Raw genomic sequence first — 25,197 nt, forward strand, 5'->3', positions numbered from 1 at the left:
ATGTTCCTGCCAGTTGTAGGACTGCACGAATACAGTGCCATCTTCCTTTCCCACTAGCTGTGGTATGTTGACTTGTGTAAACTTCATCACGGTCCAATTTTGTGATACATGACCGCCGATTAAGAATGTCATTTTCTTTATCACCCTGGACGCATTTACAAGTAAATCGCAAAAGTCTTTCCATTTCGCGTTCGTGGCTCTCGTCAGATTCAACTTCCACAAAGCACATTACATGTTCTACCTTGTCTCCAAATCCGTTAGGTGTGTTGTCACCATCATCTGGCTCTGCCTCGTCTTCAAATCCGTTAGTGTTGTCACCATCACCATCATCTGCCTCTAACTCGTCTCCAAATCCGTTAGTGTTGTCACCATCATCTGGCTCTTCAGCGTTGCTGTCAGTGATTATAGCCCGCATAACGTCTGCGTTGTCTTCTTCTTCTGAACCAGAATCTGAGTTTCTTTTTGGATTTTTATTCTGCACAAAGAAATCCGCGATGAATGTTCCTAAAGCGCGTTCATCTTCAACACAGTGTGCTCTGAAGTGAGCAAACCGGTTTAATGCCTCGGCAACTGCCCTCGCTGTAGGTTCCATGGTGACTGTCAAGCATGCACTGCCTGCTCTCTGTTTAATACCCATCCATCAATGGCATCAACTTAATGACGTCACCGCCTGACCAATAAGCATTTAGATGTAAATACTAGTGCTGTCAGGCGATTAAAAAAATTAATCTAATTAATTACAGGATTTGTAATTAATTAATCTAATTAATCGCATTTTAATCGCATAACCATTTTATGCCTGAAATTCTATTTTCTATAATCATATTTCCAATTGCATGTGTCCAGATGGCAGAATTCAGTACTGTATATAGTACAAAACCTTCTGTTTAATCATCTTCCATCTATTAATTTGCTTAGATTTTTCAGGTCTGGTCAATTTGAGCATGGTGTTATTCACAGTCAAAAATTTAAAAAAATATGTATTGATATTCTCATTTGGTTCATTAAAATTGACTCAAAATAAAATTTTCATTCAATCAATCACCGCACAGATTGATTGATTGAATGAAAATGTTATTAACAGATTGCAGAATGGGTACAGTACAGTACAGCTCAATACATACAATTGTTAAGGGGATGCAGACCAGAGAAAGACTTTCGTCTTGTTTACATCAGGGTCCCCCATTTTCTATTCATAATGAATTGTAAGTAAGGGTGCAACTTGCACCGTGCAATCCATTCTTTGTGGATCTAGCCCACAGTATTTCTGACACTGGGAATACATTCATTTACATTTAGTCATTTAGCTGACGCTTTTATCCAAAGCGACTTACAAGTTCTGTACGACAAGACAGCAAGAAGGGTACAACTCTATCAGCTGAGTAACAATGTTCATCAAGTGTTGCGTGTTACACTGTAGGTTAGTTTATTAGGACAAGTGCATGACAGTAAGGTTAGTCAGGGTTAGATTTTTTTTTTTTTTTTATATAAATCATTTCAGATAATGGTTGAAGAAGTGAGTCTTCCCTGAGATTCATAGATGTCCCTAGAATCAGATACCAAGAACATGCAAATGGACCATATTAAAAAAAAAGTCTGTAAATGTGTATTCTACATTATCATGGAATGAATAAGATAAAAAACAAAATATTAAAAAAAAAATATTAATAAAAAAAAAATTGTAATTAATTTTGAGTTAATTTTCATAACGCGATAATTTGCGGTGTAATTAATTAATCTAATTAACGCGATAAACTGACAGCCCTAGTAAATACATGTAGTGTGGTAGTGAAAGACGCAACAACTAGGTTAACCTTCTGTAGTGTGGTAGTGAAAGGTTAACCTTCTGTTGTGTGGTAGTGAAAGGTTAACCTTCTGTGGTGTGGTAGTGAAAGTGGTAGTCTTTTTTCATCGAGAAAAAACAGATAAATAGTTTTTTTTACCATATTTCTACACATTTCGCTGCCACATTACAAATTATGAAATCTCGACGAAATACCTCTGAATAAGAATTTAAAAAAAATTAAAGATTCGATGACTAATTCGGCCAGAAAAGGCTTTGAGGCGAAGCGTTACTAAGCGCTTCTGTAGTGTGGCAGTGAAAGGGTTACAACATCTCTCCAGCCTCGCGCTGCACCAAGCAGCAGCAGCACCAGCAGCCGCGCGATTGGACATTTGTAACGTCAACACAGCCCAGCTTTCAACAGTGTTATTTAGATGTATTTACCCATTAGGTTGGAAAAAATGCACCCTAACGAAATTCGTTCGCTCATAAAATTCTAACTGTGTTTTAATTAAGTTAAAACATGCGTTTTATAATGGGTCAAGGCCTCTTTTTTATCTTTTTTTTAGACACTGCGTTACGTTGCTTATAACTTATAACATTAAGATAGTGTATTAATAGTGTGTTATTCTCTCTCTGAGAAAGGAGAGCTAAATAATGTGTCTGTGTGTTAACACCTATTAAGTACAAGTACTTGCTACCTGGACAGGCCGCACAGCCCGCTCGTGTAGTTTTTCTCCTCACTTGAAAGAAAATTTGTGGAACTATTATAACAATAATTACCTCATTTACAAGTTGTATTTAAGTTTGCAACTAAGGGCAAATAAGGGAACACATTAATGACAATTCAAATATGTAAAAAATAATCAAGATTTCGATTTTGGGGATTTTCTGGACAGCAAGACATTTTGTTCATTTCAGAGCACCTCCCCCTTGCGCATCAAATCGGGTTTGGTCACGGCGGGTCACATATCGATACTGAATATTTAAAACGGCTTCAATACTAATTTCCCGAAGTACCGATACTTTCTGCAGTATCGGTACCAGCTGGCTTGCTCCCGCAAGTTGTTGACAGACAGACGCGCTGCCAGAGCCTTGCCCTTCCGCCTCCCCCTCCTCCTCGCTCAGAGCAACAGACACAAGCTGCTGCAGCCTCCTCCCCCTCACAGCCGGGCAGCGCAGCCCTGTCTTCAGTTTGTAAACAACGCTATTATTAGCTAACGTTAGCTGTCGTTCCTCCGTTAGCTTAATGCTAGCTAGCTGGCCACCTATTACTTCATGGAAACGGAGTAACGTCAAGCCGAGCCCACTACACCAGTACACGCATGAACTCGACACAACTACCCCTGTAACTGAGGGGTACAATTCCCTGACTGTATTGAGAGTATGGTATTATTAAACCACTACTTAGTTATGTACTTTAATTACTGGCCATACAGTACACGGTATATCTGGTGAACACCCACACAAGAATACGGCTTAACAAAGAAAGTTATATTTAGAAGTATTTATTATTAAAGCAACAGTAGGTTACAGAATGAGAATTATGAATTGCGCTTATATGGCGAAGAACACTTAAGTAGGTCAAGAGCGTAAGTCCATGAGCATATTAAGATGGGTATAACTGACACCACCCGTAGCATAAGAATTACATAAGGCACACTCGTAGTCAGCTGGAGATACTAAGGGGGTTCCCTCCGGTTGTAAGCCAGCAGGGGAGAGGAATGTTCGGATGCAAAAGTCTGGATCAACGAGGAATAAATAAGCTCCAGCTACGGGAGGCGGTACATATACTCCCCTCGATCGGCAGACAAAAGCAGCAGCTATAATCCAGTATGCGCGACAGCATGGATGAAAGCCAGCCAGCCTCTTCCTAGAGACGGGCTCGAGTGATGCTCCTCACGGGTAGATCCCACACAGCAGTGGGGTAGACGGTTCTCTGCTCCAGCAGCCACAGTACCAAAAGCAATATAATCCAGCCGGAAAAGGCTCTGCATTCGCCGGTGTAGATTCTCCTGTGCACGGTACTTCACATTTAACTAGGTCGAACTTGACGTTATTTCACTAAGCTCTGACACTTTTACTATCCTATTCGCACGCGGTTCTAAGTGCTCTATTTAGACGCAAGTTGCTCACTTCACTTGGTCGTTGACTCGTGGTGAAGGCTTTAACGTTTGATAAGACGATACGTTACTTTGAACGAATGATGAACTGAATGAACTGAACTGAACGAAGAAGGAACTGCTGCTGTTTCCACCTGCGCCGTATTTATACGTAAGGTGAATAATCTAGTGCCAACCTCAGTTCTGTCTCGTATTACTGCGCAAACCTGGACATGTTGAGACAAGCCTAGGCGGTGGCTTTGAACTCGCCATTGGGGGTATGGTCGTTGGCGCCTAGGGGTCGCTGTCCAATAGGAGAACGAATATTATGGTCTGGCCTGTACCTAGGTAAAGGGATATTCCGTGTATATATACAAAGAATATACAAGGGATATCAAACGATATACAAATATTATACAAGGGATCTCAAGCAATAAATATATATATTCGGTTTAATCTGACCCTTTGTAACAGCCGCCTCCTAATTAGTCCGCACCTAATTAGATAAGCAGAGACAGATTAACCGTCTTGTCCACTACTCAATGTCCGTTGTGAGGAGTAGGGCAATTCACAAAGTCAGTGGGTCATGATCGTCAGCAAGGGAGTCAGGGAGCCTTGGCAACTCTATCAGCCTCGCCACGGGTCGGGTGTATGTCCGTCCCTGGATAAGAACTTCTGCCGCTCTGACCTTTCCGTCGGCACCAGTGATCACTTTGCTTACGCGGCCGGCCGGCCACGCAGCTCGGGGTAGTGACTGGTCTATGATCATGACGATTGTGTCCACCTTTAAGTTGTCCCCGCCCTTGACCCGCTTCTGACGGGCTGGAAGGGATGGTAGGGGGCTTAGGAGGAAGCGGGCCTGAGACTGTGGTCTGTGCTTGGCTGCGTCTCCACATCCTCCGTCTGTTCTTCTTGTTTGGTCTGTACCCCGTCTGAGGAGGGGCCGGTTCCGGCCGCCCCATCAAGGAGTCGCTTGGGGTGCTGGGTTCGAGGTCAGCTACGTCTGGAGCGCAGCTGAGGGGGGTGGAGTTCGGAACTCCCTCTTGTGCCCACGGTTCTCTCACAGGCCTCTCGCCTAATGTCAATAGCCTCTCAACGGGCTGTACGAGAGAGTGGCCTGTGTCGCTCACCTTTGTGTGCAGGCAGCGTGTAGACGTGGGTTTACTGTCAAGTCCGTAGAGGGGGCCCTGGAGCGTCCACCCCAGTCGGGTCTGAACTGCGACTGGGCATCCTTTGGGTCCGATGTGGGCCGCGTCAATTGGGAGAATGAGGTCCGCGTGGTCGGAGCCGATGAGCAGGGTCGGTGTGGCGCCGTCGATGAGCGGTATAGGTAGTTGACGTAGGTGCGCGTACTTCGCCATCAGCTGTGGGATGGGGTAGGTGTACTGTGACAGGCCTATGTCGTGGCTGGTGAAGACGTTGGTAATACTATACTGCTTCTCGGGCTGGTCCACCGCTGCTATCTTGAAGGAGACATTTTCACCCTTTATGGTCTTCTGGTCTCTTCTGATGGTACGTATTGTCATTGTTCCTTTGGCACCCCGCAGACCCAGCTGGGCTGCGGCGGAAGCGAGGAGGAGAGTCTTTTCAGACCCATCGTCTAGGACGGCTTAAGTGTCCAGGACCTTGTCTTCGTAGCTCAGGAGCACTCTGACCACTTTGATGAGCACTCGGGGGGTCCCGCTATGCTGGTCTATATGGAGCACTCCTGTTGGTCGGTTGCTTTGGATCTTCGGTACTGGTGCCACCGCCTCGGCCTGGTACATTACCGTGACGGGCCCACTTTGTTGTCCTGGCGGACGCCTGTTGATGTCATGCTGGACCTCCAAGTGGGCGCCGCCGCACCTGCTGCACTTTTCTTCAAACGGCACTCAGCTGCCATATGGCTGCGCGCGCAGCGGAAGCAGCGGCGGTGGTCTTTGATCCACTGACTCACCTCGTCCGTGGTCAGCTTCTTGAAATTGTCACATTGATACAGCCGATGTTCCCCTTCACAGTACTAGCATTCAATCTTCCACTCCTCTTTCGTCGAGGGGGTGTTGTGGTTCTTGTGCTGCGGTACTGATTCGGCTTGGTGCATAACGGTCACCGACCGGCGGTTATCGTCAGATCTCCGAGGTCCATCTCTTGGGCTTGGTCCACTCCACACGAACGTGTCCAGTCGTAGGCTGCTGACCTCCCTGGCGAGGAAATCAGATGAGTCTAGGAGGGATGCCTCTGGGCCGTTGGGGTCGCGGTGGTCTCTTTGCCACCTGAAGCGCTCTTGTCGGGCGGGAGGGAGCTTCTCTAATATCCTTTCTACATTAGAGTTAGCATACAGTTCATATATCCCTTTCTCCTTTTGGGACCCCAGCATCCCTACCAGGGACTGTACCTTGATAGAGAGGTCATCCAATGCTCTATTGTCTCTGGCTTGGGGGAGGCGGTCGATGTCTCTTATTTCCTGTATCACGTAGTCCCATATGCGTCCATAGCGCTGGTCGAGGGCCACTAGAGCCGCGGAGTATGGGGTGCTTGAGTTGGAATATGCCAGCGCTATATTATGCGCTCTGGGCACCTTGAGATGCTTGAGGAGGATGGCATATTTGTACGACTCATCGGGGACGTCGGACATCATAGTCTCCAAGCACATCCGTAATTCCGTGTACTGTGCTCTGTCCTCGCGCATAAAGTCTGGGAACGTCGGTGTGCCAAGGTACGATGCCATGGATGGCTGGCACATCAGTGAGCGTTGGGGAAGAGGCCTCCTGGGCGAGTCTCCCTGTACGTGTTGTCGTAGGTTGGTACTTGGTGGGTACCAGGGGCCGGGTACTAGGGGTGGACGGTATGGTCTAAAATTTATATCACGGTATAATTTGAAGCATAGACGGTAACGGTATATATCACGGTATCATCGTTTTTGATAAAAAAATTTTTTTTATTTTATATTTTTTTTCTTTTTTTTATAAAATATATATATTATATAATTAGACTTGTACTTGTATTATCTGCGAGACATCGCCACCACGCAACAAGCTCCACTGTCTGTGTGTACTCTAGTAGCCTCCAGCTACGGCCAGGTTTCCCCGGAGCTGCACCTGGACCTATACTCAGTAGCCTCGAGCAGAGCTACGGCCAGGATTCTCCGGCGCTGCACCTGGACCCTATTATATTGGAATAACGTTAGCAAGCCCTCAGCTCGAATACGCATCGAATCAGTGTTATAAGACATTGATATCAGGAGCTATCCGGCTAAGCCGGATATATAACGTTAATACAACGCCTCAGTGAATTATTTAGTTCAATGGGACATTTCGTTTTGAACGGTGAACTAACTCGCGTTAACGTGAGCTAACGGCTAACAGGTAGCACACACACGTCTCTCTCTACTAGACTTTGTGGAGCGTTTGTTGATGTCAGGAGCTATCGGTAGCTGGCCGACTAGATACCGTTCGGTTAGACAATGCCTCATCATGTATTAAACTAAAAGTGAATAGTTGACTGGGTCATTTTGTAACGGTAGCTAAGCTAACGTTAGCTCAGGGAGACGCCGCCGACAGCTGAGCTCCCGTGTCCCGTCCCACTAGACTACTAACTAGATCCGTGTTTACATGCGTGCGGTAGGGGCTGGCACGCCCACTGCGCGAAGCCTCCTAAATAACTTTTTCCAGTTCGCACATATCTATTATCTATGACTAATTCTATCTATTTTTAGGGGCAAATGCGAGTGAAATAGTCGCGCTGTGGTTACATGACGTCATTGGTATTTTAGAGCTGCACTACCGGTTTAGACGGTATAGTCAAAATCCATACCGTAGAGCAAATTCATACCGTTTATACCGTATACCGTTTATACCGTCCACCCCTACCGGGTACCCAGGTGCTGTTCCTCGGTGCCTACTGTACGTCAAACTCACCCGTGAGTTGGGTCGGGGGTTTGTAGTGCAGTGGCTCGGGGCTGACGTCGGGGCTGTACTGGGCCTCCTGGTCCAGAGTACGTTGCTGCTGGTCGGGGCTGTACTGGGCCTCCTCTTCCTCTTCCTCTTCCTCTGCTAGGTCCTGGAGTCTTCTAGTCAGTCTCTCTGCGACGTAGGCCGGTTCTTCCCGGTTGCTGGGTCTCGTATGGACCGGTCGGGGAGGGGGTTCGGAGACGTGGACAGGATCCTCCTGTTGGCGGGGTCGCTTGGTCGGGTAGGGGAATGTGTCCTAGACCCTTGTCGTGATGATCTCCGGGAGCTCCGTGCGGAGAGAGGGGGTGTCGCCATGGCAATCAATTGTTCCATCATCTGCGCCTGCAGCCGGTCGCGCTCTGCCTCGCGCTGGGCATGGGCGGCGTCGCGCACTGCTTCGCGCTGGGCATTGGCGGCGTCACGCTGTGCATTGGCTGAGGGCTTGCGCTTGGAGTTGCGCATGAAGGCGCTCTCGTTGGTCTGCAGCTTGTTCGCGCTCGCTCGTCTGTTGCGCTTGAAGTCGATCGCGTTCACCCTGAAGTCGATCGCGTTCGGTGGAGGCTGCCAGGGTGGCGATGAATGCCTGCGCCAGCATCTTGTCCGCTTCGCTGGGGGAAGACACCGACGGAGGTGATCGGCTTCTGGCAGTGCTCGTTGGAGATCTGTTCTCTGGGCGCGCCTCGAGGTCCGTCTCCTGGGCGCGCTTCTCTTCTGGTAGTGGGTCGGGTTCTGTCCCTGGAGCGCTTTCTTTATCCTGGAGCTCTCCGGGGACCGTCCCGTTGACGTTGTCTGGGGGTATAGTCATGTCATGTCCCCCCTGGTCCCCCCCGTGGGCTTGGTCAGTTTCGTTAGAACCCACTGGGGTCTCTACTGGCAGGGTCGTCTGGTCGGTAGGATTTGACATGCTTTGACTATCCGCTTTATTTATTTTATCCGCATTTAACGTCTTTATAAAGCTAGGTATTAGACTGACAGCGTATGCCTCTAGATAGGGAGGTGGCTGACGTCTGCGCTGCGGGCGTTCTAGCTCGGGAGAGCTGCTTGGGGAGTGTTCACCGCTGGCCATGGTTAATATCAATATTATATTTAGATATTACACTGATATTCCTCCGGCTCGAAGGACCAATTGTAACTGAGGGGTACAATTCCCTGACTGTATTGAGAGTATGGTATTATTAAACCACTACTTAGTTATGTAGTTTAATTACTGGCCATACAGTACACGGTATATCTGGTGAACACCCACACAAGAATACGGCTTAACAAAGAAAGTTATATTTAGAAGTATTTATTATTAAAGCAACCGTAGGTTACAGAATGAGAATTATGAATTGCGCTTATATGGCGAAGAACACTTAAGTAGGTCAAGAGCGTAAGTCCATGAGCATATTAAGATGGGTATAACTGACACCACCCGTAGCATAAGAATTACATAAGGCACACTCGTAGTCAGCTGGAGATACTAAGGGGGTTCCCTCCGGTTGTAAGCCAGCAGGGGAGAGGAATGTTCGGATGCAAAAGTCTGGATCAACGAGGAATAAATAAGCTCCAGCTACGGGAGGCGGTACATATACTCCCCTCGATCGGCAGACAAAAGCAGCAGCTATAATCCAGTATGCGCGACAGCATGGATGAAAGCCAGCCAGCCTCTTCCTAGAGACGGGCTTGAGTGATGCTCCTCACGGGTAGATCCCACACAGCAGTGGGGTAGACGGTTCTCTGCTCCAGCAGCCACAGTACCAAAAGCAATATAATCCAGCCGGAAAAGGCTCTGCATTCGCCAGTGTAGATTCTCCTGTGCACGGTACTTCACATTTAACTAGGTCGAACTTGACGTTATTTCACTAAGCTCTGACACTTTTACTATCCTATTCGCACGCGGTTCTAAGTGCTCTATTTAGACGCAAGTTGCTCACTTCACTTGGTCGTTGACTCGTGGTGAAGGCTTTAACGTTTGATAAGACGATATGTTACTTTGAACGAATGATGAACTGAACTGAACGAACGAAGGAACTGCTGCTGTTTCCACCTGCGCCGTATTTATACGTAAGGTGAATAATCTAGTGCCAACCTCAGTTCTGTCTCGTATTACTGCGCAAACCTGGACATGTTGAGACAAGCCTTGGTGGTGGCTTTGAACTCGCCATTGGGGGTATGGTCGTTGGCGCCTAGGGGTCGCTGTCCAATAGGAGAACGAATATTATGGTCTGGCCTGTACCTAGGTAAAGGGATATTCCGTGTATATATACAAAGAATATACAAGGGATATCAAACGATATACAAATATTATACAAGGCATCTCAAGCAATAAATATATATATTCGGTTTAATCTGACCCTTTGTAACAACCCCGTTTCCAACGTTCGGTCGAGCGGAGCCGGAGCCCATCCTACACTAGTACACGCATGAACTCGACACAACTACCCCGTTTCCAACGTTCGGTCGAGCGGAGCCGGAGCCCATCCTACACCAGTACACGCATGAACTCGACACAACATTACCCCGCCTCCATGAAGTGTCCAATTAGCAGCAATGTTGTTGAAAATGTAACGTTAATAAATGCTCCGAGCATAGCTCCGGAGAAATCTCTCTCTCTCTCTCTCTCTCTCTCTCTCTCTCTCTAGTACCCTTGTTTTCGGGTCATAACTAGAAAGGTGCGCTCAGTAGACCTAAAATCTCCAGCAGCCACTCTCTCTTTCTCTCTCTGATCTAAAGATAAACAAAGGGTTTTAAAAGTGTATTTATCTTCTCGTATAGTACCAGAGAGAAGCTGAGGAGAATCAACCAGCAACAAAAGCAAAATTTGTAAAAAAAAATATATATATATATATTATAATAAAAAAGAAATGATTATAATTTTTTTTTTTTTGGTATTGAAAGTATCGAAAGTATCGATACTTTTCAAGGTATCGTATCGAAGTCGAAATTCCAGTATCGTGACAACACTAGTACCCATCCTTGGGCCCAGTCTGCCAGTGCTGTAACCCTATGGAGATGTTTACCTTCTTTGCAGGGCTATAACTTTTAAAATATTATAGCTATATCGACATTACTATGGCCCATTCAACGTCGGGTATCTATCATTCCGAATGTGGGAACGTTATATTTTTTCATTCATACATTGTCATGTTAATACCGTCGTGAATATAAATATGTTTTTAAAGTTTTCTGCAGTAATTCCTAAAACGCAAGTTATAGGCCCTGACGCATATGATAGATTATCGATTGGCGTTTCTTTCCTATACACACTTTATTAAAAAATTCAAATGTATATGATCGGTATACATTATGCTTAATCATGCGTGAAGGAAAGGGGGGGGGTCGTTTATAATTCCTTGATCGTCAGTAGCGTCTTTTTTTACTATGGGTTGGAGTGTTGATCAGATGGATTGCCGTGAAATGAATAAACAATCGGGCTGAAAATAATGTTTTCCTCTTACCGTTCGCCGATGAGACTGGAGGAAAAATATTCCAATTATTTGACGTCGATCTGCTAGATCCATTTCCCGTTTGTATGACGCAATAAACGCCGAAATCATATTGATTATTGCGTTTAGAAAGCGATCCCAATGCACTCAAGTGTAGATCGACGCTACAAGATATTACTGCCAGAGGAATTTCCTCGATGCACAGAGCGCCACTTCCGGTTTGGCTTTGAGTGTAACTCGCCCGACATCCACCAGGCGGCGGTATTGAGGCGTTGCAATATCAGACAGGGTCCAGCTGCATCCCCAGAGGGAGGCTGGATGAATTATGAATGCCATGGCAAAAAAATTAAATATTGATCCGAAAAACGAGTTAACTCGTTTCTGGCGCACAACGCATGGCGGCCAATAACGAGTATACTCGTTTTTGGTGGACAAAGTGTTAAAACAAATAAAAGGTGCCTCTTGATCATCAAACAAGAATGAATTTCTCTATTGGGATTAATAAAGTGCAAATCTAACTTTCACCAAACATCACTTTTTGTAAAACAAAAGGTGACTATAAAAAAATAAATATTATAATAGTTTTTGTTTTGAAAATCGATTAAAAAAAATTCAAAATCGTCCTAAATCATTAATTCGAATTAATCGATAAAAACGATTACTGGTAATCGCCCAGCCCTACGATATCGCAGCCTTGAGTATCTACCGATACCCATCCGATTCTGCCCCCCCCCCCCTGCTCTTAACACATTCGGGGCCATTGGGATGCGTCTAATAAATCTCCAGAGGACCGGCAAATGTAAACAGACGTGGGGCTGTTTGTAGAGCTAAATCTATACTTTATAGTATTGCTATCTGTCCATTCTCATTGTCAATTGAGTCCATAAACCGTCCCTTCAAAATGGCTTAAAGAAAAAAATTTATTCATCAATTATGTTCTCATTTTATAGCGCCGTGAATATAAGCGTTATACGGGATTTGGTCTAGTATATTTTCTGGAAGGCTAGATAAAGGGCTAATAGCTGCTAACGTTATATCCAATGGCATTTCCGTTATACAGATGCTACAGTTAAAACTCAAACTGCATATGATCGGCACGATCCTCAAGCATGTTTGCATGAAAGGGGGGGGGGGGCGGGGGACGTCGTTTCTTATTATTGATTACCAATAACCGTGTTTGTCTAACTAGCCACATAGGCCGATCGTATCATAACAAGTAGGGATGCCCCGATCGATCGGCCACCGATCGTTATCGGCCGATAATCAGTATAAATATGCGATCGGTGATCGGTGATAATGCTTTATTTTCGCCAATCGTCAAAACCGATCGAAAAACATGATCCAATTCTTAGCGGAGATCTCACATTCACTGCTGACTTCGACACAGAGCTGCTTGCAGCGTACGGCGCCTCCTCCCCAGCCCCTCCCGCACTCATGTAAACAAGAGCCTCACAGTCTGCTATAGTCTGGTGCATGATGCAACGTGAGCTAACGTTGGCTACCAGTACCTACCGAGCTAACGTTACTGTTTAAACTAAATGACCCAGTGACTACATGAGGCATTGTCTAACGTTATCTAGCTGGCTAGCTACTGATAGCTGCTGATATCAACAAATGCTCCAGCAATAGTCGTGCATGATGAGTTACCTCAGTTGACTCGGTAGCTCACGTTAGCTCACGTTAGCTCTCAACTAAATAGTTCACTGAGGCGTTGTCTTAACGTTATCTAGCCGGCTAGCAGTAGCTACAGATAGCTCCTGATATCAATGTCTTATAACATTGATTCGATGCGTATTCGAGCTGAGGGCTTGCTGAATGTGATTTATACCAATACTAGGTCCAGCTGCAGCGCCGGAGAATCCTGGCCGTAGCTGGAGGCTACTCGTGTACACACAGACAGTGGAGCTGTTTGCAGATAGCGAGCATTTTGACTTGTTGCGTGGTGGCGATGTCTCGCAGATAATACAAGTACAAGTCTAATTATATAATATATATATTTTATTAAAAAATATATAAAATAATATAAAAAAAAAAAGTTTAATCAAAAACTATCGGTATCGGCCGATATGGCTCAAGACGATCGGTGATCGGTATCGGTGGCAAAAAACGTGATCGGGGCATCCCTAATAACAAGGCTCGATCGGACTGTAATTTACGTGAAAAAGATCTTACCATGAGCCGGTTGGATCCCCCCGAGCATTTCCCCGTTATCGATCGCCATCTGGTAGATCGATATGTCCATTGGCTGATGATAAATCCCCTTATTGCATAGTGAAATCCGCAATTCAAAACGTATCCCGTGCAACAGACAATAGCTATCGCTTCAGATGAGTAGAAAACTACATTAGAGATCAAAAAAAAATAAAAGACAACTTCTGCCACAGGGAATCTGGCCGGTATTGCACTTTGGTGAATTCAAAGAGTAGGGTACATCTGCAGTGCATCTCGGCGACCTTGAATAGGTTATTAAAATGGAATAAAAGCAAAAACAACTTGCCACGGATATATCCGTGCTTCTGTCCACAACGGGTGGAATCGAAACACGGAGATCTCCGTGGTCGGGCGCCATTGTGTTAACACATTGAGAGTAGGGCTGGGCGATATAACGATAACGATAAATATCGCGATATATTTTAATAATCGATATCGAATATCGAAATAAAATAAAAATCGAAAAATCGTTTTTTTTTTTTTTTTTTTTTTTTTTTTTTACCTGCAACAGGGCAGTTTTAAAACCAGAGACAGTGGACAGACTTGTCTTTCTTGCCTGCAACTTAAAGTAATGGCTTTGCTTGTCCAAATGACAATACTGACCAAATTCAGATTTCTTTTTCTCTTGTCCATTTATTTTGTTTGCTTTCTAATTTAAAATACATTTTGAAACCGTCTGTACACAGTAGGCTATGTGTGCTAGCAGAACTAGACTCCAGTCACGAGTCACAGTGCACATGTGCGGTGGTTTGTCCACCAAAAAAGCGCCAAAAGATCGAAAATAAACTAGCAGAGCCAGAACTGTTCAACTCCTCTGGAGCCACAGCCAGCAGAGAAGCCGGTTTACTTTAGCTTTTAAACCAGCTGCAGCCTGAGAACTGGAGTGTGAGGGGATGTAACACTAAAGATGGCGGCAATGACAAAGAATTGCTGCAAAATAAACATACATCTGTTGTTAAAAAAAAAAAAAAATTATACTTATAACAATTCGATAATTATCGATATCGAGAAATAAAATAAAATTATCATATCGTTATCGCGATATGATTTTTTTCCATATCGCCCAGCCCTAATTGAGAGCCACGCCCCTATGCCCAGATAACCCCTTCCGTGCCAGCGCTTTAGTCAATGGGAGGTCGGGGATATTTGCGAACGCTTATCTTATATAGTCGCTTATCAATGACTTGCTTGCAGTCAACATGTACGAAACGGATAGTTTTTTTATTGGTACATTTCTGTTTTATACCGTTTTGAATACGAGTATAGTTTTGAAGATTTCTAGTGATTCCAGAGAAATCCGCGATAATAGCTCTTTAGTGGAATACACAAAACACATTGTAAATTTTCGGCTGATTTATTATTAGTTTTCAAATAAACGCTAGATTATCGATCGTCATATACACACACACACACAGACACGTTGTGACCGCTATGAAAAAAACCATCTGATTAACCCAATGCTGGTAAAATAGAGTCCTTACCTCACATCAGATGTTCTGCAAAATGATTCATCCAATTCCTGATCGCCATTCCAAATATTGATCACGTTTATTGATCCAACGTTATAGTCCGAAAACACATAATCGACGCTGCTCTGAGGGTAGTCAATCTGGTAACACAATACTGCTTGCCAGAGATGGGAAAACTCTGGACCAGACTTTTTTTCTGATGCACATGGCCACCCAATCCAATCCAATCATGTGCATTACCATCCGGGAGACGATAGGCGGCGGTATTTGCCCTTTTCAAGCTCAGACCCATTCACAATGATAACGTCAGGCTGGATGGATGAAAAATGAATGGATATCGCTAATAAAAGAAATAACGATTAAATAACAAGAAAACGTCATTGGCACTCAACGCATGGCGAGTTAGGATGACTAATCTCGTCGTTGGCACTCGGTGTTAAAAACAAAAACCTGTGTTTAACCTAGCCATTTATACAACATCATGCTAAAACTGTGAAACAAATGTACTACTCTCCTAAAGGAAGAAATACATAGCATACATGACTAGGGATGTGTACCGAACTCTGTACTTTTAAGGGTATCGACCGAATTACGTCGGTACTACCGAGTATCGATTCACGTCGTTAGATCAATCGGTGCCACATTTCGATACCTAAGACCTCAGTTATGCAATAGTGCTGCTGCTTTTTATTTAGCTTATTTAAATTTTGTTAATAGGACTACATCGATTTCATGACGGCTTCCTGTTCTCGCGTTTTCCGGTGAAATGTGCAGAGATTTTAAAATCATTGGTAAACAAACATAGTGCTGAAAATATTAGGGGTGGGAATCACCAGAGGCCTCACGATACGATATTATCACGATACTTGAGTCACGATATGATAGTATTGCGATTGAAAATATATTGCCATATGCTGAGTATTGCGATATTAATATTGCAATATATTCCGATTAGGGATGCACGATAATTATGACGTCATCCCGATAAACCCGATAACGTTATTGATAGCTCCGATAATATATAATACATTTTTTGGTTAAAAGAAATCCGGTGTGGGTGGATTTGGATGAAGGGCGCTTGTTTTTATTATAGCCTCCTCCCGTTTTGCCAGTACTGTGGTACCACTGATAGCGTGTGGTTTAGGAACAGGGAGTTTTTCACAAATCCAGCGCTCCCTTTCTTGGCTGTGACGTAGTCACGTTACATTCGGAGGCAGACAGTCGATCTGCCAATTACGTCCCACCGCTTGCACCCACCTCTTCTTCTTACCACCAATCGGAAGCTCTCATTAGTTTATTTACTTCCGGATTGTCAGCCATTATTCTACTCGGAGCTAACGTTATCTCCCCGCCAGCCACATTGACAAGTACCAGCGCTTATACATTACTGGCAAATGTCTTGTTGCACTTGTGGCAACAAGCGTTGTCAGCATCGACTTTAGTAAAATAGACCCAGACTTTTGAACGTTTCGTTCTGTCCGCCATGATGAGAGCAGAGCTGTCTGTACTCGGCAGCACCCGTGTGTGTGTGTGAGTGAGTGTGTGTGTGAGCACAGCACAGCCCGCTCCTCGCGCAGGCAGAGACACCGAGGCAGGAGAGATATAGAAAACGGCCAACAAGATTAGTTTGCGACGTTTAAATTCCTAAAAAAAAAAAACATAATTTCTCGAGTACCGATAGCAGTACCGATGACGTCGGAGCTTATAAATACTAAAAAAAAAATCTTTTTTGATCAAAAGAAAAATATATATATACATTAAAAAAATAATTATAATACAATAAATATCGGTTATCGGCTTGAGGAGCATAAAGTTATCGATATCGGTGTCAAAAAATCAATATCGTGCATCTCTAATTCCGATATGACTAAAATAGCTGGATTGGGTATCTGTAAAAAAATATATATATCCGATTATTTTTTAACCTCTTGAGGACGATTTTCCCACTGGCACTAGCGGCCCGGGTGTGCATATTTCTTAATACAATATATATATATATATAGAATTAAAGTCCTATTTGTTGCCTGTCGATAGCCTTTTCAGGTGACAAAATCCACTCAGCGGTTCTCGAGTTACATGCCGATATGTGAGGCGTGCACCAAAGTACACAGTATTGTACAAATACCTCTCCAGACTCCCGGGGCTCTAACTCCGTCAATCATTTGGCGATCTCTAAAATTATTGAACAGGGTTGTAGCCAATGAGTGTGGATACCCCAGCTGGGGATGTACGAATCAGAGATCTAGGTGAAAAGTCACAAGCGAAAACAGGAAGAGAAAAACCGCCGAATGAATTGAAGTCTGAGGAAAAGGAAACCAGGAACGCTACACAGTTTACCAAAATCGCTCCTAATCACTAATTTCTGAGTGGATTTTTATTAAATTTGGACATGTACTACACAAGTCTTCAGGTTATGGACCCCAGGGTGTCTTTTCAGCCATACCAATTTCTGGGGAAATACTACTTCTGGACTACTACAGAAAAACATGAGTAACACGTTTTTCTACAACTACAGTTCAGACTTATGTTACTCTATTCCATTAGCACTAAAAGTGAATTCCTTTATTGTATGAGACACTTCAGAATGTCATCTTTCAAAATAGACCAGGCTCATGCATTTTGGTTTGCAAAAAAAGTATGCAGTCCTCAAAAACTAAAACTAAAATTATATATAATATAATAAGAAATAAAATAAGAAATAACAATTCAGTACATTTATATCTGTGTTAATTTGTTACATTTAGTTTCACTAAGTTAGGAAAGTAATGTTTTAAGTCAAACCTGATGTTGCCTTGCACAAAAGAATGATCCCAGTCTCTTCCACACAGTGAGGCATACAGTTTATTAATTGAACAATGGGTATCGGATCGGTACTCGGTATCCAGGTATCGGTATCGGGACTGAAAAAGTCGGATCGGTGCATCCCTAGTTACTACTACTACTACTAATGATAATAATAATGTTTCTCTCGGTCTGTCTCTCTCTGTCTCTGTAGGTGGATAACTCGTCGGTGATCGAGATAGACTTTATCCGTTCTGATATCTTTGAGGAGGTTCTGAACTACATGTACACCGCCAAGATCTCAGTCAAGAAGAAAGATGTCAACCTCATGATGTCATCAGGACAGATCCTCGGGATACGCTTCCTGGACAAACTATGTTCACAGGTACACACACGCAAGCACACACCAAATTGAATTTTTTGTTTTTGATTAATTAATGTTTCAATTAAATTCACAAATACAGCACGAAGAGAAAACATTGTTTATTAAAAAGGATCCCATTAGCTGATGCCAATGGTACCAGCTAGTCTTCCTGGCGTCCGAAGTCCCACAATATATACACATCAGTGGCCGATGCTATTTTTAAAACATCCCCCACTGTGTGTGTCAGTGGTGGCTGGTGAGTTAGAAAATTGGGGAGGACGGGAGAGATAAAAAAAAAATTATAAAGAAGTACAGACACAGTGTGGTTATGAAGACAGCAAATAGACACTACAGTGAAGACAACAGGCACTAGTGCTTGCCTGACTGCAGCAATGCAAAGAGGCAGTTGTTGGACTAATCTCTTAGCCTTGGCCCTGTAACGCCTGGTGTAAATATCATGGAGAGTGGGAAGCCCACCTCCGATGGTGCATTCGGATGATCAGGCCACTCTTGCAGTCTGCTGTGGTTGTGTGCGGTGCTATTCCCAAACCAGGAGGTGGTTACCAGTCAGTATGCTCTCTATTGTGCATGAGTAGAAGTTCTTTAAGATCTTCTGACTCACTTTGAACTTCCTTAGACTTCTTGACTACACTGTCTGTGTGTGTTCCATGTCAAGTCCTTGGATATGTGGGCTCCAAGGTGCTTTTTGTTCACTCTCTCGACTGGTGCCTCATAGATGCTGAGGGGGCTGTAGTTCCTTGTCCCAGACCTCCTAAAAATCCACAATCGTTTCTTTAGTTTTGCTGGCGTTCAGGGAGAGGCTGTTCTCCTGGCACCACAGCGCCAGGTTCTCCTGCAAGCTTTGTGATGATTGGCCAAACGGTTGTTGACTTGCATCTTTTTATGTGCTGAGTAGGGGTGTAATGGTACACAGAAGCCACGGTTCGGTACGCACATCGGTTTTGGGGTCACGGTTCGGTATGAGTTCGGTACAACAGGAAAAAAAAAGATTTTAAATGATGATTAATAATAATAATATCTTAAATGTATATAGCGCCTTTCAGGAGACCCAAGGCGCTTAACAGGAGGGGGCAGCTAAGGGAGGGGAACAGGGAACAACGTAACAACTAAATAATAATCAAAAGGAAAGAAAGAAAAGAAAACGGAAAAAAGGAAGGAAATCATTAACAAATTTGGTGAAGAGGTGGGTTTTGAGTTGGGATTTATATTATATATTTATAATTATTATTATTAAATATAATAATTTTTTATGAAGTTATACTTAGTTCCACCTAGGCTTGCCGCGGTAGTCAGTCAGTGATAACGGTGTCATTCTTGTGTTCAGGAATCCACTTGAGTAAATGAATTGCCTAGTGCCACCTCCCCCCACCGGTCTATACTTTCACTTTCACTTCTAGAGTAGATTTAACTGCACGTGAGGCAGAGAAAGAAGACTAGAGAAGAGATGGCATGTTACACAGTGGCAGTGGATTTATCAATATTTTGGATTTAAACACCGCAGCTTGACTGGAGAGGAGCTCAGAGGACCAGTCCAGATCAGAAAAAGTATGTTTGCATTTTTCTCTCTCTCGAATCAGCTGTGAAGGGAAAGTAGCGCGGAACACGTTGGTGTGTGTCTTTCCATTGGTTAACATTATTAGGCGAACAAGGAAACGATGAACATTTTCAGCCTTGTGTAATGACCCTGCTGTGTTACAAACATATCTTCATTCATAGTTTCGTTTCAGGCACACCTGTATTAAGGGGAGGGGAGGAAACAGCCCAGTGCAGAGTGCGCGGTAAATTTGTTATGTCGGCTTGTCATCCTGCCTTTACAAGCTTCAACGTTTTATTCATCATCTAAATGTGGCAATACAAGCTTTATATTCAACGTTAAGTGAATGACCTTCTGTGTTAAGACTGTTTGTAAGCCAGTGTAAAGTAAAGTAAAGATATTGAGAGCATACATTTGTCAAATGTGCAACCCTAGTTTCACCTAGTCGTATGAGACGTGTTCTTCATATGGCTGGATGTACCGCACCGTGACGCCCGTACCGTACATTTGCGAGACGAATACACGTACCATTACACCCCTAGTGCTGAGCCATGCCTCTTGAGGTTTATTGGTTCATATCTTCAAAAGTAAAAAATATATAAACAAGCCTTATTGATAAGCTTGATCCAATAATGATCCACAGCAAATTTGGTATACTAGTAATTGGACTTACGTTTTGGGAGATGTCAAATAAATTTTTTACATCAAATCCAATATGGCAGACTTTATGTGTCCTTTAGGCAAAACCCGGTAATCACCGCTTGCAGCTTTATTTATTATTGAATGTGTATAGAGATATTATATTTCTATATTACAGTATATGTATTATAATTATTATTATTATGTATATGGTAGGGCTGACCTTCGAATTTCTTTTTCGAAGAAATAAAAAAAAAAAAAATTATGTTGTGGGAGTTGTACAGCACTTTGTCAGTGCTGTAAAGTTTAAATCTTTGCTTTCATGAAATATTGTAAGCCGTCATTTGAGGCTTTATAAAAGCAGCACAATGAACACAAATCTGTCAGTGCCGAGTCCGACCTCATCTTAAATAACAAACAGCATTGCTTGTTGTAATTAACAAAGAGAGGCAGAGTTGATTGTGCACATAAAAAAAAGAAAAAAATACGTTTTTTTTAATATACCGTATTCAATTCTTTTTTCATATTCTAATCCCATGCCCATCGAACGAAGCTTCGAAGTATTTAAGACAGCCCTAGTATATAGAGATATTACTATATTTCTATATTACAGTATATATATTATTGAATATGTATAGAGACATTGCTATATTACAGTATATCTATTATTGAATGTATATAGACATTTCTATATTTCTATATTACAGTATGTATTATTGAATGTATATAGACATTATTATAGGGGTGACAGTGGCTCAAGAGGTAGAGCAGTTGTCTGGTAATCTGGAGGTTCCTGGTTCGATTCCCGCTCCTCCCAGGCACTGTGTCGAAGTCCTTGAGCAAGACACTGAACCCCTAACTTCTCCAGATCAGCAGGTTGGCACGTTGCATGGTTGCGTCTGCCGTTGGTGTGTGAATGTGCGAGTGAATGGGTAAAATTTGAGGAACAAATTGTAAAGCGCTTTGGATAAAAGTGCTATATAAATGCAGCCATTTACATTACTATATTTCTATAGTATATTTATTATTATTTTTGTATCTACTTTTTCTCCCCATTTTCTATTTTTTCTCAATTTCGTATTGTCCAATTCTACCCTCCCCTGTCTCGAACGTTGTTAGACCATGCCTCCCACTGGTCGGCTGCAATGTGGACCAAGCCTTGCATCACGTGTCCCCTCCGGTACACGAGGAGGCAGCTGTCGCATCTTTTCACCTGAACAGCGCGATCTCTCAGTGGCGAGGAGTAACGCGTGGGAGCCCCCGCCGCTTCCTGATTCTGCTGTACAGGCGCACCAACCGACCTGTAGGAGTCGCTGTCCACAACGTCCGATCTCCACCCACCGGCTTTCCCACCCCCTAATACTGCCAATTGTATTAGTATGAACGACCAGCCAAGCCGGAAGCAACACCGAGAGCTGGACTCGAACCCAGCATCTCCTGCGTTAGTGGCGAGCGCCTTGCCCACTGCGCCACTTAGCCGCCCCCCAGTATATTTATTATTGAATGTGTATAGACATTGCTATATTTCTATATTACAGTATATGTATTATGTATAGAGACATTACTATATTTCTATATTACAGTATATTTATTATTGTGTATAGAGAGACATTGCTATATTTCTATATTACAGTATATTTATTATTGAATGTGTATAGAGACATTACTATTTCTTTTGTATTTTATTTTTTTATTATTTTTTAAACAAACATATAAACAAACATGACAACACACGATAAGATATACAAGCAATAATTGTCAGGGCACATCCAATGAGATCACCTTTTAGTTAGTTGTCTTATATAAGATATACCCATAATACCTGTTATCTAAAAAAAAACCTACACACATATGCTCAGCTCGAACCCCCCCCTCCCGGACCCCACCTTGAGAAGTACCTCCACTATCCCTCGCACCTAACCAGACACTACCATTATAAGCTAGCTTTTATTCTCTCCACCACTTCTAACCACATTGACATTTTGGATTCATTGAGACCCAGAATTTTTGCTGTAGATATTTCATGGTAAATTACATCAAGATATGTAAGAAACCAAACTTTACGGCACATTTTTTCCGGTTGAAACCAGCGTGATGCGATCAGCTTTTTGGCTACTGTGATACCCGATAAAACCAATCTCTTTAGCTGTGGATTCACTGCAAACTCAAAAACATCATTCAACAGCAATACTGAGGGGTGTACAGGTATATTCCAAGATACGAGTTTTGATATTTGTTGGTTCACATCTTTCCAGAATGCCTTAACTGGTGAGCAGTCCCAATACATGTGCATAAATGTCCCTTCGTCCCCATTTGTACATTGGGTGCATTTGGAATCTTGTTTGAGCCCCATTCGGCACAGTCTTATAGGAGTCAAGTATGTCCTGTGAATATAGTTAAGATTGATTTGTTGATGATCCGGGTTCCTTGATGTAAGTCGGACATTTGCCCAGGCTCCTTGCCAATCAAAGTCATTTTCCAGGTCTGGTATATCCCTCCTCCAGACAGAGTCAAGTTGGAGGGTTTCATACGAGGACGTTAGTAATTGATGATAAAATTCTGAAACAAAACCTCTCGATGTCTCTCTTGCGTAGAAGAATTTGTGGTATCTGTGGTGTTCAATTGGAGACATTACTATTTCTATGGCTACAGCAGTGATGTACCTGAACGCGTTCAATGAACGATCGTTCATGAACGCGTTCGTATTTTGGGCGAACTTGAACTGAACGTACTGTATATCCGCTAAATGAACGTAATTGAGAACGCGTTCATTCTCAGCCCTGTGTAACGGAGTTCAAAAGTGCGTTCATTCTCAGCACTCTGTTATAACGGCGTTCAAAGATGTGCCATATTTCATATGCATTTCAGCCGAAAACTCAGTTAAAACACACTGTAAACAGGACAAAAATGATGCGTAAAACCACCCGATCTGGCAACGTGCCTGTCACCCCCTGCTACATCATCAGACTCCTCCTCACAACAAGCAGTGGAACAGGCTTACAGCAGAATCTGCGCGCAGAAGCCGAGAGGCGCTGCTGCAGCAGCAGCAGCACTCGCTCAGTCAGAGTCAGACTCTAGACGTCGTCGTATGCATTTAAAATAGTTTACAATTCAAACTATTTGATAAACTTCTACTTTCAGCCCGGAAATGCATTCTGATAAACTGGATTAAGGATAAGCCTCCATTTTTACAAATGTGGTATAGAGAGATCTTCGGTGTGCTGCTACCCCATGAAAGACACTGTGCAATGCATAGAGGCAACAACGCTTCCTTTCAGGAGGTGTGGGCCCCACTATTTATCTATAATAAAAAATAAATAAAAAAAAGAACTAAAAAGAACTAAATTAGTTCATTTTTGAAACCATGAACTTTAGTTCAACATTTTGAATTATGAACTATGAACTGAACTAGTTCATTTAAAAAAAATTGAACTGTGAACTGAACTAGTTCATGTAGAAAGTGAACTTTCCCAACACTGGGCTACAGCGATAGAGAAAATATTTCTAGAAGCAGAGAGGGGGCGGGGCCTGCTGGATGAAGAAGCTGATTTTCTGTCCTGAACGTGAGTTTGTCTAAATTGTTCCCTCCAGAAACGTGACCTGTCGGCAGAGGAAAAAGATAAGTTTCCGTATGATATCGTCAAGATGGCGCTACCTCCCGAAGCCCAACTGGCTGCAGACACAGAGGTGAGCAACACACACACAATCTGATAAAATACTGCAATAAATACTTGTCATTGACCAATTTCTTTATTATTTGAGGTCCTTGGCCTGCTGTCAGCATATGTGCGAATTCTCTTCCAAATCGGATCAGAACTGTAGGAGTTATGGTTGGGGCAGACAGACACACAGACATGCTCACACACAGACACAGAATTTAAATGTCTGCGCAATTTCTACATGTGTATGTTTTCAGGTACAGGTGCTACATGTAGGTGAGCATGATGACCCGCCCACTACCGATGACCTCGTGGAGGCATCAACCAATCAGGAGCTGGATAAGTCGCCCAATGCAGCACTGCGCGTCCAAGAGGCCATTCTGAAAGAACTTGCTAATGAAGACGTTCACAAGGTAACGCACAGACACACACGGATACACGCACCGTAATTCCTCTAATAGTAACCCCGGCTTGTATTTGTTTCAACTGTAGCGGATACCAGGCTTGTATTAGGAGGAGGCATGTATAAGAGAGAGGCCTATATTTCAAATTTTCAAACAGATCATAATGAATAAATCAACATTTTGTGTCAGTTTGAACCCAGTAAAATGTACTGGGTTCATTTATTGAAACCAAGTACTGTATGAAATACGGTAGTAAACAGTGCAATTACAGGTGGTCAAAAAAAGTTAAATAAAGTAAAATAGTGCAATCACAATACTGGTATAATAATAATAACTTCGTTTTATACAATTCTGAGGTAGGCTTACTCTCTTGGTAAACATTAACCAACATTATATGGTATTTACTGCACAGCCAGGCCAGCATATAACAACAATAACAAAATATATTGCCTATGGTAAATCCGTTGAGGGAAATACCGTAATTCCTCTAATATACATGAAACCCGGCTTGTATTAGGAGGCCGGCTTATAATTGCTTAGCTCAACACCGCACCCGGTCATTAATAGAGACCCGGTTTTTAATTGAATACCGGTTACTATTAGAGGAATTACGGTATACACACACATACAAACAAATACACATATCTTTCACTACATTGCTGCTAATCGATATTTTGGGACAGTAAATGAAGACCGTGAGATAAACTGTCTCACTTTCTTTCTGTCTCTCTATGTATCATTAGGGATGTTAACAATTAATCGAAGATCGATTGATTGATCGTTAAGGATTTACTCGAACACATGACATTTACTCTATCTACTATCAAACTGATATGTTACAATGTTTTCTGTCTCTTATTACATTGTAGCCAT

General features: G+C 43.0%; 1 protein-coding gene across 2 annotated transcripts in view; it reads left to right on the top strand.

Moving 5' to 3' along the window:
* Nucleotides 1-25,197, top strand: part of zbtb14 (zinc finger and BTB domain containing 14) — a 69,400-nt gene that overhangs the window by 23,617 nt on the left and 20,586 nt on the right. For both annotated transcript variants that reach the window (XM_084326227.1, XM_084326226.1), the window contains 3 exons: nt 17,918-18,088; nt 23,853-23,948; nt 24,178-24,333. In XM_084326227.1, the coding sequence (XP_084182353.1) occupies nt 17,918-18,088; nt 23,853-23,948; nt 24,178-24,333 (423 nt within the window). The remainder of the gene's footprint in view (nt 1-17,917; nt 18,089-23,852; nt 23,949-24,177; nt 24,334-25,197) is intronic.

This window comes from Notolepis coatsorum (genome assembly GCF_963971535.1).
Source record: "Notolepis coatsorum genome assembly, chromosome: 12".
NCBI lineage: Eukaryota > Metazoa > Chordata > Actinopteri > Aulopiformes > Paralepididae > Notolepis > Notolepis coatsorum.